Source organism: Trematomus bernacchii, unplaced genomic scaffold (genome assembly GCF_902827165.1).
Source record: "Trematomus bernacchii unplaced genomic scaffold, fTreBer1.1, whole genome shotgun sequence".
In the NCBI taxonomy this organism is placed as follows: domain Eukaryota; kingdom Metazoa; phylum Chordata; class Actinopteri; order Perciformes; family Nototheniidae; genus Trematomus; species Trematomus bernacchii.
In genome coordinates this window covers 243,415-259,894 of record NW_022987515.1, presented here as the reverse complement: position 1 = coordinate 259,894, position 16,480 = coordinate 243,415, and the positions used below count along the sequence as shown (strand labels likewise).

Genomic DNA, 16,480 nt, shown 5'->3' with positions numbered 1-16,480 from the left:
CACCCCACATTGCTCCTGTGGGGATTGTCCACAGTATTGAGTATGTAAGTCGCTTTGGATAAAAGCGTCTAACAAGTGACATGTAATGTAATGTAATGTAATCATTAAGACTTCGAGCCAGGCTGCTTGCCAAATCTGTCATATGCATTACTAATCAAAGAAGAAGAAATACATTCCAACTAAGGTAAGCATGGTTTAAATTATGTTTGACATGCTCATTTGTTTTTATTTTAAATGCAATACTTTATCAGACAAGTAATTACAAACAATTACTCTAAATAAAGCAGAGGAGAAACACAATAATTCCCTCTGAATTTTGGTGGGGTATTGAAATGAAGTAGCATTAAATAGATAGGCTGATGTTGAGCATTTACCTCAAATTGGAAGTACTGGTGTTTAAACCATAATCCCCTTTTCAAAGATTCTTATTCAATACACCTTGTGAGTCAGTTAGAGTTATAGTAGTTTCAAGTCGAACAATTGCTGCGGCTTGTTATGCCAAGGTTGCGCTAGCTTTTTTACAGATGCCAGTGGGTAGTTCATTTTTGTAGAAATGTAATGTAGAAAGGGACATGAGCACTAGAGCTACAGGTGCCATAGAGCAGCAGTGCAAGAGAAAAAAGAAAATCCCAAAAAAGACAATACCAGATGGTCCGGGCAGAGAGTCACATCTCATGGATATAAGATGTGACAACAGTAGAGAGAGGGAGAGAGAGGCTGTCAGCACAAGAACAAGAGACAACAAGAGAAGGCAGTCTGATATAGTTAGACAGGGATGGGTAACACAGGACAGCTGTCTGAAAAGTATCCAACAACCACCTATTAATTTAGCTTTTTTGCTGTCCACATCTACGTCATTCTCTTAAGCTGTTTAGTCCATGCGTGCCACACATCCTGCAATCAATCATCAAGTGTAGTCCCCCGCTTTACTTCACGCTGGCTATGGGTCATCACAGTTCCCCTAACAAGGTTCATTTAATTGGCAGAGCATGCCAGGTCCAGAGACAGAGGAGGCTGATGTTGGACCAGAGCCTGATGACTCACCCTGCAATCTGTGACCTCTGATGCTGAGGGATGTCACAACAGCATACTTCACTGGACAGTTATATACTGTGCTGGAACTGCTGGACACTATGTCGAAGGACTAGAATGTAAATAAGAAGTGGTCATCCATAGGTGGAGAGCCTTTTTGAAGCCTTCATTTCAGCATTATGGCATCATCTGTTTTGTTTGCTGCTCTAAGTGACACAAGAGGTTTAGCTTAGTGCAACCAGACCCTGAATAAAGCACTTTCAGGAACCAAAATGATGGGATCACATGAACTGAACACAAACTGTGATAGGGTTAAAGTTGTGAGAAGTAAACTCACACGACACCCAGACTGGAAAACCGTAAAGTAAAATAAGAATGTAAAAGCAGTTGAGGCAGAAACTTGTCAGGTAAAAGTTGTGGTACTGAGGTGGAGGCGTGTGGTGCAGTGGGTTGTGAGTTGGTTTTTGGATCAGGGGGTCACAGGTTCAAACCCCACTGCAGTCAGCATGTCGTCGTGTCCCTGGGCAAGACACTTCACCCCAAAATTGCTCCTGTGGGGATTGTCCACAGTATTGAGTATGTAAGTCGCTTTGGATAAAAGCGTCTAACAAGTGACATGTAATGTAATGTAATGTAATGTAAAAGTAGCCCTACAGTCTCATTTAGACTTGCTTCCCAACAGCTCAGTGTTGGATGCTCACATAAACAAAAGTTCATTATGCCTACAAAAATTATTGTTAAGAACTCTCCATTGGGCTATAAGTGAATCTGACAAGGTAAAATATTTTAATATTGAGAACATTTAGCGACAAGACAGCCCCCTCCCATGTCATTGTGTTAATGAAAGAGCACTGCCAGTTCGATGCACAACCTGCATGTTTAAGTGCCAGTGTAGATTCCCAGTTAGATAACTAACAAACCATAGCTTTAGCTCACTGGTCAAGAAAAAATGTGTGTCCCCCCACCGTGTGGCTTTTCCGAAATTGAAACTGCTTTAGCCTTTATCTTGGTTTGTTGTAGGCAAACTCACTATAATACAGCACAGGTTAGAAATGCTAAGTAAAAAGAAACCTCAATGCATAGATTATTTTTATAATCTTAGAATAGGATTTATTTAATGGATACTTGAAGCTTTTAAATGTTTTTAAATGTTATGTTCCAAGGGGAAGCCTTGGCTATACCACAAATCTGTAAGGTGGTGAAGATAGTTTTAGATAGATATTTTATGCCAAATCGATTTTTATCAAGTAGGAAAGAACATTATAGTGAATCAATCATAATAAAGAGCAGGCTTAAGATAATTTTAGAAATTGCCCTCTTTTCCTTTTTCCAGTTTTGTAAGGAGGCCTGAATAATTGTCTGCAGAGCAGCATTGTGTGCCAACAACAACACTCCCGGTTTATAAACAGAGTTGTTTTCTGTGATAATAAACAGGCACTATACATGTATGCAGGCTAACGCAAAAATAACAAGGGAATAAGGCCAAAGTCCAATTTAAAATGAATGCTCTAATGAGCACTTGCTCTGGTAGCTGGCTGAAGAGGGATACCTTGAATACTAACAGACTTCTAGCTAGGATGTGTACAAAGCAGAGTCAGAGAAGTGGCAAATTGTAAAGATTAGGAGTTAACAAGAATTGCGTTGAGGCAAATTACCCAATTTTCACAGCTGAAACTTGAGGACGGACACCATGAAGCTAATGTGATATCACTTAATCTGGTGAGACAACTTTCTCTGCGTCACAGAGTCACAATGCAAAGACTTTGGGATTTTATCACAAAAGCAATGCTAACAGCTTTGTGGGCAGGCACAGCGGCACTTTGACCTTATTGTTAATGCAGAACATTGAAAACAAGCTGGTGTGTAGAGCGTATGAAGTTTAAAACGTTTACAGTGTTAATTTATCGAGCTTGTTGAAAGGTCCTTATTCATAGATGATCGTTAGTTAGTAAGCAACAAACAAGAAGTATTAAGATACAATTTCATTACAAAAAATAGTGCGGCCCCGACCGACCGACACTCAGCTTCACAAAATCAAAGAAAACAACTAAAACTAAGTTGAACAAAAACATCTCAGTTGGTTCCTAAAACAACAAATGATAATCAAAACAAGTAAAAAGGCGAGACAACAGAGCAAAACACAATAAAACAGCAAGACAAAAGAGCAAAAACAGAAGACAAAACAGCAGCAGGTGAACCTACAAAATGTTAAATGGGGGTTAAAAATGGCTCGCCATGCTATACATAAAACATTCATTTAAATTGTATGACCATAGACTATAAATATGACCTTATTCACACCACATCTCTGGTGTCTTACCTTATCTTTGGTAAGCAGGACGTTCACTGAGAAAGCAGGACAAAGAACTGTAAGAAAGCAGCAAGTGAGTATACGTAAATCTGAGGAAGCCAACTTGTGCATGTATTCAATTAAACTACCTACCTGTACCACTAAGAAAGACAGAGACCGAAGACACGGTCAAAGGAAAGAACAAAGGCCACCAGGTGCCTTAGAACAGGCCCCATGAGGCCCTAATTCATTCATTGAACGATTATTATTGATTTGTTTGTGTTTTCTCATGTGCAATTGGTGTAGATCATCTGATAACTCATGTTTGTTACAATGACCAAATCATAATTTCTTGTGAGTCAATAGTGAGATCTGACTCATTGCTCCACTTGTTCAGTGAAAATGAGGTGGCTCTTTGGGTTTTGTGGGCAAAATATATCGAATAGAAGGACTTTTCAATACCTTAAAAAACTGTGGATTGATCCGACTATATAAGACAGAATAAGCCTTGATTTGCCCTCATACCTGCGTGTTTGCTGCAGCATTTAAACCTCTTTAACCAATCAACAGGGAAGTTTACCAAATCTCACTAAACATGTGTCGCTGTGTTACCAGTCTTCCTATCCTTAAAAAATGAGATGGAGGATTTTATTTACTGAAGTGTTTTTGCAGGAAGCTTATTATCTAGGTTCTTGGAATTGAGTTTTAAAAGCTCCTTCCTCTGCTGAATGTGTACCATTACAGCTTTTATCAAAGAAGAATCTTTTCACACCTCGTGAGAGCAGCTGACGAAACAAGTCGATCAGTTATGTTTTCATCATATTTGAGGTATTTTTTCATTATCTCGAAAAATTATGCATGTCTGCTTTAGTATTTAAATATTTAAAAGATTACAAAAATTATAATTTTCAGATTTGCCAATATTTTTATCTTTTGAGACTGGAGGACTTCCCTGATTAAAGCCAATCCGAAGATTCAGCTATAATTTCATATAAAATGTCCACCGCTAAAATGTGTGACCTTTAAGGCCTCAATAACCCATTCATTCTCATTCATTTTAAATTCCTGTCCAAAGCTGTGGAAAGCACTTGCACATCTTGTTTGTTTCGGACACAATAAAGGTCAGCAGTCATGTATTTATCCAGACATGCCAGGCCTACCGACAGCAATAGCAAGTTTTAAAGAAGGTGGGAGATGAGGAACGATGTGAGATCTCTGAAAAAAGAATATGTGAATCACAGTGTGGCTGTGACACAAATACAAAGTCCTCTCCCACTTCTTGTTAGCTATATCTACCACAAGTATACACACTAACAAGAGCAAAGGATCCTGTAACGCACACTATATTATGCAGTAATCCTATTGGGTCATAGTTGAATTTCTGCTGGCTGAAATCCCTGAAGAAAGTGTTTACTATAACAAGTCACCTGCGACCTCAGATGAGGTTTTCACACACCACCTCGGGCCATTTATTCCTGGAACGTTACATAACGCAGCAGTGGGTTCTGCTCACAGACTAAACAGTCTCCTAGAGGAAAACAGGAAGGTAAGAGAATTGAAGCAGTGAGAGAAACAGCTATCTCAATGTCACTTCTGCATATGACTGCCATCTCAGGGATCCTTTTATCCACACAGTCGTGTATGGCCTGTAAACAGTGTTATCAGCGTTGTCTTATGTCAGCATACAGTATTTTAACTACCCATGCAGGCTAACCAGTCTTCTTCAGGCCTGCGTGTATAAACCACACTCTCACTTTAAAAGTTGCATGTGGAGTTTATAAAAGGCACATTGAAGGAAAATGTGTTCAGCAATATTATTGATAATCACTGCTAAGCTAATAAAGAATTTCTAGGGGCAGTAATTATCACTTAAACCAAATCAACATTACCGGCTGGCAGTGGAAGAAGTTTTCGAATCACGGTGCAAATGTAATGATTGATGAGTAGTGGCAATTAGAGCTATTCAGATGACTGTGTAAATGCTTGTGCCGCTCGTTTCGGTGGCTGCAGAGCCCGTGTAATATTTTAAATGTGATAGTAAATGAATCTGGCATGTGCGTCACTAAGGGATAATTTGTGTCAGAAGGATGTCAAACACATCATGGTGAATAGGCAAGAGGTGTTGCCCATTCATTAATGCTTTTTACTCTAAAATGGAAACTTTAATGTTCGTACGATTCCTCCATTTGTCTGAGACCCCTTAAGCCACTCAGGAAAGGGGACCTTGTGTACGCCGCTCATTAGGTGTGGTGTGTGCATCATAACAGGAAGCTGGATCCAAAGTGACAGGATGCTGGGTATCGTTGTATTTCTCGGAATAGAAAGTACGGAATGCTGCTTAATTAATTCTCATATTTAGTCTTTCCTCAGATCGCTTTTTTCTTTGATATGCAGTGTGTAATAACGAGTTAATGTTTGGTCTATGATACAAACATCTGCATGTGCCTATGCCTCTTAATATTTTCCTTAATTAATAAAAAAATATGTATCACATCATGTACACATCACACATCACATCACATGTAACACACATGCATTTTTGTGTATGCTATAAATGAAACTGCTCTGACCTTTAGATGTAATAGAGATTTAGTTTAATTCTGCATTTGGATTAGGGAGACGACCGTATTTTGGGGACAGTTTTGTTCTTTCTCTCCTGACCATTTTGTTATAAAGTAAAGCCAGTGGACTCACAACACTGCACACTTTGTTGTTGCTTTGACCTTAAGGAAAAGTCAGCAGGAAAAAAAACTGTTATTTAATTTCCAGTTGTGCCATGAGAAGTTACAGGTGCAGAAAATATTGTAAGATTGCTTATACTTATATTACCTTAAGGTTATCTAAAGGAATAGTAAGTAAAATAAGTCCCTTTTTGTCTTTATCTTGTCTGTCTTTCTCTGCTTTGGAACAAATCCTTACAATCGCTGAAGGTTACAATGAAAAGTAATAATACAGAGGGAATGTATGCAATAACATATTCCATTCAATTATAACAAGACTAGGTCTGTTAGTTACAGTTATAATAGTATGTTAATTATTGGATACCCCTCAGGTCATGATGAAGTGAGACAGAAAGAAGAACAGTGTGTGGTTGGTTAATGATGTTTTTTCTGTGTATTTGCTGCAGGTATGCTCTTAAGGGTCGGTCTGCAGAACACTGATATATGGTGACATTCACCCTTTAGATGATCTTCACTGTTTTTGTTATATGTTGCGAGGAAATGGAGAGGGAAGCGAGGCTGTCCGAATCTTCCTCCATGTCCTCTTCTAAATCTACATCTGTGTTTCGTCTCAGTGCAGCCACTAAGGAAAGCTCACCCTCCAGACAACTCACTTTCAAGGATGAACTCAGACGCACACTCAAACACTAACGTTAATGTTAGCCCATCAAACAGCTTTAAGCCTGACTGCAAATCCCATACTGACAGGCTTCCGGCAGATGCTATTTACTTTGCAAAATAGATTATTTTTTAAATCCAAAATTAGTGAAGTGCATCTGGTGAGCAGAGACGACTCATCCGCTCAGAATTAATTGTATTCCATAGTTTTAGTTCACAATGACCCCTGACTGGCCAGGTGTGCGCTTGTGTGTCTTTTTGCATCCCTCCTGACTGGTAAATATCCCTTGGCTCTACGAGTGGCTGCATACATGTTATATAACCAGACCTTCAGAGCAAACAGATGCAGCTTCTCAGCAATAGGTATATGGTCACCCCCATTATTCATAACAGTGTATGAATAACTGAACATAATAAATGTGCCTTACAAGTCATAGGCCTCCGACAAAGATGGACAATACCAAATGTACCACTAAATTCACAGACAAAATGTAAGTGCAGGTCAGTCAATTATGCTTTGAACACTATGACATCCTTTGGAAACCATGCAGGGCTGCTAAAGTTCAGAGAAACCTCCTGCTGTGCTTTGAAACCACTATTTCAATCAGGAACTCCGACTTCCATGTCAGAGTTTTTTTATTGTTTGTTTTTTACAGCTTTTTATTCATTCTACCGTGTTGTGTACTGTTTTTATTTTTGTTCCATGCTCACTGCTTGTAGCACTTCGGGATTTGAACTCAAATATGAAGTGCGTTATCAATGAAACCCATTATTATTATTATTATTATTATTATTACCATAAATATCGCTGTCATGGATCTGCTATGAACATGTTGCAATATAATCTTTACAATTGATTATAATGGAAAGCTAAAGTGGTACGTTGTGTAAACTGTTGGTGTGTTCCAACTCACAGCATGATGTAAGGCCTATCTGTCATGCTGAGAAAAACAACTAAAAAACAACAAATAAAGTTAGATTTGAAAATAATGAAAACATCTGAGTGTCTACGAATGCAACAAACCCAGGGGCTAGCCTGAAGATACATTTCAAAGACATCTCAATTCCAACTGCCTGTAATTCCCCCCCCCCCCCCCATTTCTCTCTCTCACTCTCTCTCACCCATACCGCCCCCCCTCCCCACCATTTCTCTCTCTCACTCTCTCACCCCCCACCCCTTCTCTCTCCCTCTCTCTCTTTCTCTACCCCCCTTACTTTCTCTCTCTCTCCCTCCTTTAAGTTAAGAGATGGGTTGAAGTTGGAGAGATGTCAGCTCACTTCTGTGTGGGCATTCATAGCAGCAGCACTGTGTCTCCAAAGCGAAGCTGTTCACCGAACCGCAAATAAAGCAGCATTACGCACCACGATGTGACGGAAGAGGAGCGACTCTGCTCGTGGAGAGTTGGATACAAAACTCTTTGATATTGTCGGGACCCTGTGTGCTCATCAGGAGAAATCGAAGAACCTGTGTTATGGGGTTGCTGTTTGAGGAGATGCATGTGTGCAGGTACTGCGCCTTACATGTATGTGGGCTACACTCTGTTCGTGCTGACCAGGAGCATTACGCACAACATATCGCCATGCATTAGTGAAAGGCAGTTCAGCACAGCCAGTCTTAGCTGTTTTGGAATGGAAAACGGTGGAAAACATCGAACATGATCCGAAAGCACAAATTGGCGCAAGAATGGATTTAAATCAGTTAGATTTGTTGATGGGGAACGTATCCAAGGATGAGAACACTACGGACGCACCGCTTGGCTTGCCACACACCGGGGCAGCCACTGCGCTCATCATTGTTGTAGTTATCATCATTATTTCGGTGACCATTGTCGGTAACGTGTTGGTGATTGTAGCGGTGCTGACCAGTCGTGCTCTCCGTGCGCCCCAGAACCTTTTCCTGGTCTCCTTGGCATCAGCGGACATCCTGGTGGCCACACTGGTCATCCCCTTCTCCCTCGTCAATGAGGTCATGGGCTACTGGTACTTTGGGAGTACTTGGTGCGCCTTTTACCTGGCTCTGGACGTTTTGTTCTGCACCTCATCCATCGTGCACCTGTGCGCCATCAGCCTGGACCGTTACTGGTCAGTGACAAAGGCGGTCAGCTACAACCTGAAGCGGACACCTAAGCGCATCAAGTCAATGATCGCTATAGTGTGGGTAATATCTGCTTTCATCTCCTTCCCTCCTCTCCTCATGACCAAACATGATGAACGGGAGTGTCTGCTGAACGATGAGACCTGGTACATCCTCTCCTCGTGCCTGGTGTCCTTCTTCGCTCCGGGTCTCATAATGATTCTAGTTTACTGTAAGATCTATAAGGTGGCCAAACAGCGCTCCTCCACCGTATTCGTGGCCAAAAACGGTCTGGAGAGGCAGCCCTCTCAGTCCGAGACATGTTTCGTCAGGACGGACCGGTGTGAGACGGAGAGCCCCAGCAGCCAGAGCTCCGGGAGTCAACAGAGGAGGCAGGGGGAGCTGGATGACATAGACCTGGAGGAGAGCTTCTGTCCGTCGGATACTAAACCCCGCAATCATCGCTTCAACAAGCGGAGAAAGGTGGAGGGGTCAGACTGCTGCCCGCCTCAGAACTGCCGTCTCTCCTGGGCTTCAGCCCGGGCGCTGCAGCTCCCCCCGGAGCAGAAGCACCCTGCTGCGCGACAACAGCTGGCCGCGGCCAACAAGACCAAGGTGGCCCAGATGAGGGAAAAACGGTTCACCTTCGTGCTTGCTGTTGTGATGGGGGTGTTTGTGCTTTGCTGGTTCCCCTTCTTCTTTACCTACAGCCTGCATGCTATCTGCAGAGAGAGCTGCTACATCCCTGGTGCACTTTTCAACCTTTTTTTTTGGATTGGCTACTGCAACAGTTCTGTGAACCCTATAATATACACTATTTTCAACAGGGATTTCAGGAAATCCTTCAAGAAAATCGTATGCAGAACTTCAAAACGCACTTAAACACAGGAATCCTGTGGGCAAAATGTTGCCACTTTCACTCAATGGGCAAAAGGGATTATATATAAGAACTCATTCTTCTTCTACTGACTGTGTTCCCTCCCCACATTCATTTTAATGTAGGCTAACTCGTCTGAATAAAATGTGAAGTTGCAAAACAAAAAGGTACATATGTTCAGTTCATCAAAGTTTAAAATTCGATGCAAGCATGCATCAAACATGGTCAGTTAATCAATCATTAGATGCATATGACACAGTTGTAATATATAGGTCATTGTATAATAAGTCCTGCAACACGCACCTTTGAACAAGAAGTTCCTCTATAATGGATCAATATTTCGTACTGCAGCAAGCCGGGGGAAAGAGCAACTTCAGGGTGAAATTGAAGTAATGTGTAGTTTAAAATGCATGATTCCAGAGCTGGAGGCTGGTGCACAGTGGGTGTTTTGTGTAAAGATAAAAAGAAGATTACTCTCCATCATATAAGATATGAGCATGAGGATAAGCAGGCTAGCAGCATGCCTGTGCGTCATGGAAAAAAATAAAGAATAAAATCCTATGGTTCAAATGATTTATGTTTATTATCATGTGGTAGAAATGCTTGGTATTATAACACGTATTTTAGACACACATTTATTTAAACTTGCTGCTGTTTAAGCTGCAGCGAGGCCATTTCTTATCAGTGAACCCCCAAACTTACATAAGAGTCTAATCTTAAACCCCCACCGCACCATCACACCAGAACACAATGTCCAAGCTGAGGCCTGTGTGTGCAAAAACTCAATAAATCTGTGTTTAATTTCAACACCTCACAATACCTCAAAAAGATTAAGGCCATGCAAGATCCCATTCTGCTACACAGCCTGATTTTGGTTTCATTCATGTTACTGCATGCTAAGAAAAAACACATTGCAGTAGATTTCATTAGCACAACAAATACAGAAAAACAGTCCCACTTCCATCAAACATCAAATCTCCTTGGTTGAATATACGAGAGCTTAATATCCACAAGCCAAGCCTCAGTCTGTTTCCTCTGCTTTATAAAGCTGTATTGTTATAGAAAAAGTAATCTACATTATTAAGAAAGCTATGACATACATGAACAGAAATTGTTTTGGTTACTGCACATTACTGTTTACCTCACAGGCTTGGTTGCTTCATGATGCATCTGGGACCAAAACTGTATATGTAATGTGTTTTTTTTATGAAACATGCATGAAAAGTTCCTGTACTTTCTTCTGGAAAAAAAGTAGTGAAAAGAAGGCTGGCCAGCTCCATATCAGCCTATTGTCTGCAGGGGGGTGCTGCGGATAGATACACTATTTATATCCTCTTAGGAATGTCTTCAAAGCATCTTACGGCTTACTGGCGCCTGCCAAAGATAATCACCCTGTTTGAAGGGTGTTGTGCTTAAAAGGAATTTTCAAGAAGGTTAATGAATTTGTTTTTGTGAAGTACGCACATATTCATGAGGGTGTTGTTAAAATATCACTAAAGGCAAAAAGAGTGAAGGTGTTGGTATATTTCCTATTCCACTTGACGTTCCGCACTATTTTATTCATGAAGATTATCAGACAGTCTGGGAGAGGTTAGAGGAAGGAAACGTTATCTCAAAGGGACTCATAAACTCTAGAAACAAATGAAATGTCTGGGTCGAGACACACTAACAGGAAGTAGTGAAAAAAGCATTGTATCTTTATCTTGAAGAATTACTGGTATGGAAGTGGTGTTAATTGGAATATATGTAATTTGATACTGTTGTGTATATGTTAAATAATGTCATTTCTCTAGACAGCACTGTCATTACTCTTAAAGCCTGTTGCATTCTCTGAGGAGGAAATATTTACATGAGCACTATGTCATTTTCTTCCCGATTACCATCTGACAAGAAGTCCAACTCCCTTGTTAAATCTCACTTCCTAATTCAATTAGCTTTCCAATCATCTGCTCTGTTGCAGCAAAATGAAACACAATGCTTTTAATCAGCTGTTTGGTCTTTATGTTGCTTTCAGTTGGGTTTAATCTCTCGAAGGAATTTCTCGTGACACAGTTCAGCTCAGTTGCATTTTTCCAACCAAATTGAGAGTACTAACACGTAAAAACAGCATATCTTGTTATATAATGGTTGTTCTCAAATACAGATCTCTCACAACCCCCCACTATTCAAGACAAATGCTCTGTTATTGTATTTGTATTCAAGATAAAATGAGTGTTGTTTGTAGTCTGTTTATTTGGAGGCCTTATTATACCGAACTCTTTATTCATCCTAGACTGTAAACAAAGTGTGACACTATAGTTCAGGAAGAGAAAGCAGAGCAGTGACGCCCCCTAACCTCTCAAATCTTAATCCAAAGGCTTAAAGAGAGCAAAGAGAAAGATGACGGGAACGTTTTATTTAGGGCAGTTTTTTAAAGGAGGGTAGGAGTGGATGGTCAGTGCAGACTGCCAGGGCTGTTGAGTGTCAGCACTGAAGGCAATGCTATTTGCAGTCACATTTCCCCAAAGGAAAGATGGTTAAAATGTTTCAAAATCAGAGCAGCATCTTAGGATGAGAGACGCCGAGAGCTGTTGTCCTCTGCTACGTTACCTTGTTTGTCAGGCACAATGCTGCATCTGCAGGTAATTGCTTTTGTCAATCGTCTCTAACAAGATAAGGGTTGAAGGCGAGCAAGGCCAAAAGTGGCGTCAATTCCAGGAAGCCGCGTATCTTGAGAAGAAGAGCCAGTTTGTCATTAGTGTAAATCAGCTGGTGTCACGTCCAGAGGGTGGGATTGAGCTCACTCCCTCCAGGTCGTTCTAAGAAATATATACAGCCCCGTTAAACACAATCACACTTGAGGTGTCAAAGGAAATTAGAGAGCTGTGTGTTTGTATCTCTGCATGCACACATCCTCAAAATTAAGACAAATAACTTTGACAGCCTTTGTATTTTGAAGTATAAACAAGCTGACCGAACTGAAATCTCTTGGTTTGGTTAAAACTATTTTTATTAAAGGCTTATTGGCTCAACATCGTTCAAACTGAAACTGAAGAAACAACTTTGTGTAGTAGTTGATTATTTGTGGTGCGTTGGAAAACCTATTTACTTAGAGTGTAACCATGGACACCTAATCCATAGACCTGCCTCCTCATGTTGTTTTGCTTGAATTCCTGCATTAGGCACACAAATATTCAAAGTGTAGTTTTTCAAAGGGAGATGTGGCTGTGTCTATTTGTTTATCACAATTTGTTCATTCCTGAATGAGCATTGTATATTTATTTTAGAAAAGAAAAAGTGTGCAAATATATTTCTGTCCAATCTCATTCTACTTTATATTCAAGTCTTTGCAGCTTCAAAATATTCACAATGTTTCCACTACATACAGAATTGAGTGTGATGAAAGGACGACAGAAAACAGATGGTGCCATTCATAAAAACGTGTGTATTTAATGTAGACATTAAGGCTTCTGTTTTTCCCGATCATTGTATTGCTGTTGTCTGTCTTTAAAAATCAGTGAATATATTGTATTCATCCCCACACACTCTATTCCATAAAGTCAATGTGCTTTCTCAGCAGTTTGTGTGATAATAAATCTCCTTTCATTTCTAGCAGGCATTTGCAGGCAATATTTAAATCCAAACTAAACCTTTGTGATGAATTTTCTAGTGAAGAATTGTGTACTGTATTCCTCTCACAATCTCTGGTTGAAGGGACTGCTCTTGGTACGCTCCAGTGCTTCCCCTGTTTCTCTACAGAGGCAGGTTAATGGGATGATGCCCTGCTGGACCATAATGCATCTCTCTTCCCCTATTGTTATCTATTCCTGACATCATGTGTAAAAACACAGACATACATCTCCTGCTCTGACATATTTGTCCATTTATCCACTTTGTGGCATAGAAGTAACACCATTAAAGGCTCACCTTTGACCTGTGATACTACACAACATCCAATATCTAAAAACAGTAAATGGACTGGGCTTACTATAAGGTGAAGGTAGGTCACAACTGCACAAAAGGGGAACTAAAAATACAATATCTAAGGGAAAATGTAAAGCGAATGGGTCATTAATTCCAAATGAGCACGGACAGGGAAGGGATCTTACATCTACCAAAGAGGTTCATTTCACATTGATGACCCACTTGATGTACATTATCACATTTATTACAAGGCTACTACAAATTCATATTTTGATAAAGAAACACAGATTTAAAAATGGGTTAATTGCTTCCTCTAAGTAAGTAAAAAATCATCTGAATCTAGTATCCGACAGGGCCATGTAAAAATACGAAATCATATATTTACAATCACCTCTGTAAGAACCATTTAAAGGGGACCTATCATGCAAAATGCACTTTTTGATGTCTTTTATACATAAATATGTGTCCCCGGTGTGTCAGGGAACTACGCAGCGTCAGAAGATATAACCCTCTCTCTTTTCCTCCGTACTCAAATCTCTAAAAACGGGGGTACAACGGAGCTGATCCAGATTTGCGTCCGATATGACGTAATATCGGAAATGTGGACCCACGGCACTATCAGAAAGTTGCTATCAGAAACAATGCCTGACTGTTTTGGACGTAATATGGTGGGTGTTTACATTAGCATCGCTAACACTCAGAGCTAACCTGTACTGGAGAGCATGTGTGTGAAGAAGCTCCATACTGTTTCAGAAATAATCCTTGATATTCCATGATATGGCGTTTCATCACGGCAGTATTTACTTTAGACAGTAGCTGCCGGGTCCCGCATGAGCTCAGTCCCCTCCTTTTTTATTTTTTATCAAATTTCAAAAATCAGCACTTTTGAAACAGGAAGTGAAATAGAGGGATATGAGGCATGGCTAGAATGGGTGATCTGTTTGGTATTTTGAGAAAAACACTTCATAGACATGTTTTTTTATATATTTTTATATATCTGAGACCTATGCTATTGCCTAAAAATAGCATGATAGGTGACCTTTAACTAATGTCAGGAGCCAAGGGAGAAAAGGCAGGAATGTAAATGCTGAATCAACATAATAAGTAATTCCATCATGATCCAATCAGTGTGTGTACTTTTCTAGCTCTAGTGTTCTTCACAACAGCAGCCCATCAATGCATACTCTGCTCTGACCCAGTTTAAATGAGTTGGAAGGGTGGGTGCTTTTCAAGAGCTTATCTTTGCCTTGGGCCTCCAAGCAGCTGAGTGCACCCATTGGTGGGACACGGGCACTTCACAGCAGGAGGTGTTTTAATTATGCTAACTTAATTGTTCTTGTCATAAATATTGTATTTAGCCCAATAATGTACAGTGAATAGCATCTGCAATGAGCTGGTTATTATAAGTAACAACGCTTTCAACCTGCACTTGATGCAGAAAGTCGACTTATTGTTTTACAACACTCAAACTTGATCCTGCGCATCTAAAAAAAGTCTTTCTTTATTACTGTAAATGTTGAACCAGGAATGAATTATAGAAACTAAGACCATTTCAAGTAACACTGGACTAACTAAAGCTTAGTATGTTTGTTTAAAATGCACAACTGCAACAAGTAAAGGGCTTCAGATTGTAAAATGGAGCAACTGAGCCTTGACAAGAGCAAAACGTTCGATGCAAGGGTTTTCTCTTGTCAAATGTATAAATTCTTTCCAAAAAGTGTGTACATGTTCCGACTCTGTTGCAATCAGCTTGGCACGGATGCAATCTTAAGATAACATGTTTTTTCCAAAGCTACAGTAAAAAGAAGATAACATGCTTTTACTCCTGTCCCCAAGAGTATGGCTAGGAAGTTAGCATTTTAGATTTTTTTGGTTGGTGGGATACATTTTGAACTCTTTCCTGCTAAAAAGCTCAAATAAACCCACCGTGTGCAAAGCAACAAACATGCACACTAATGACCAGCTGGTGAACACAGTGGAGCATCTAGCTGCTAACCACATACTTCCCTCAGGAGTCGGTGGAGACCAAAACATAGATCAATAATCCCCAGGTGACAAAAACAGAATTCCAAATAGATGGTAATTTTGCTATGAATCTAAATACAGTACATAAATAAATAAACAACTTTCCAAATAACAAATGTATACTATGTGAGTTATGCGTTTACAGCTAGTGTGACTCCCCGAAGAAGACAATAAATGAATATATTACAAGTTACCACTCTTTCAGGATAATTATTAAGAGGATATACAAAGGAACACATAATCACTAATTAATTAAAGCGTAAAACAAAGTAGTTCGCTTTTTGGGAATCAATCAAATTCAGTTATAAATGTTTTTATTATTCCTGCAGCACTTTTGTGCTTCTGTATTCACAGGCTTCCTGTTTTTGAATTGAAGGTCTCTTGCTAATTGAAATGATGATTGTGCAGATTGACTGTAAAGAATTTTTTTATATTTAGTATAAATTCTCTATATACATTTTAAATAGACTGAAATGATACATTCCTAGAGGATGTGGGAGGACCAGCTGTTGGGACAGGAAGTGGAGGAAGATGTGGGAAGGGTTGAGGGGGGTTCAGCCTCAGTGACCCTGAGATGAATGCAGCCTAATGAGGACTGATGCTCACTCCACAACACAATCACCCAGCGGAGATTTGGCTGTTATGTATCAGCTTCATACTCTTATTAATCATCATGTGTAGACAGCTTTGTCTGATGCGCAGGTTATTTGCTATTTTAACTGCGCTAATCCAAATGCAAGATTGTGGAACAATGACTCGAGTGTTGCCCCCACCCACCATCCACGACAGCTAATGGGACATTTGGCCCCTGAGGGAGGGGACCCACTTCGGGTCACGCGCACAAACATCATCCTAAAATGGTCGGCTCTCACAGGCCTCAAACCTGCCCACAACCAGACAAGCTCAGCAAGAAAAGCCATTTCGTTTTCCATCCCAACAAC

At 40.2% G+C, this 16,480-nt stretch overlaps 1 protein-coding gene across 1 annotated transcript; it reads left to right on the top strand.

Annotated features, from left to right (window-relative positions):
* Window positions 1–7,966: 7,966 nt before the first annotated feature.
* Window positions 7,967–13,169, top strand: adra2db (adrenergic, alpha-2D-, receptor b). The gene has a single exon (XM_034115747.1). It carries the CDS (start codon window positions 8,345–8,347, stop codon window positions 9,614–9,616), a length of 1,272 nt encoding a protein of 423 aa, XP_033971638.1. The 5' UTR covers window positions 7,967–8,344; the 3' UTR covers window positions 9,617–13,169.
* Window positions 13,170–16,480: the final 3,311 nt, after the last annotated feature.

Coding starts and splice junctions, on each gene's coding strand:
- adra2db (XM_034115747.1), top strand. CDS start 8,345: ATGGATTTAAATCAGTTAGATTTGTTGATGGGGAACGTATCCAAGGAT.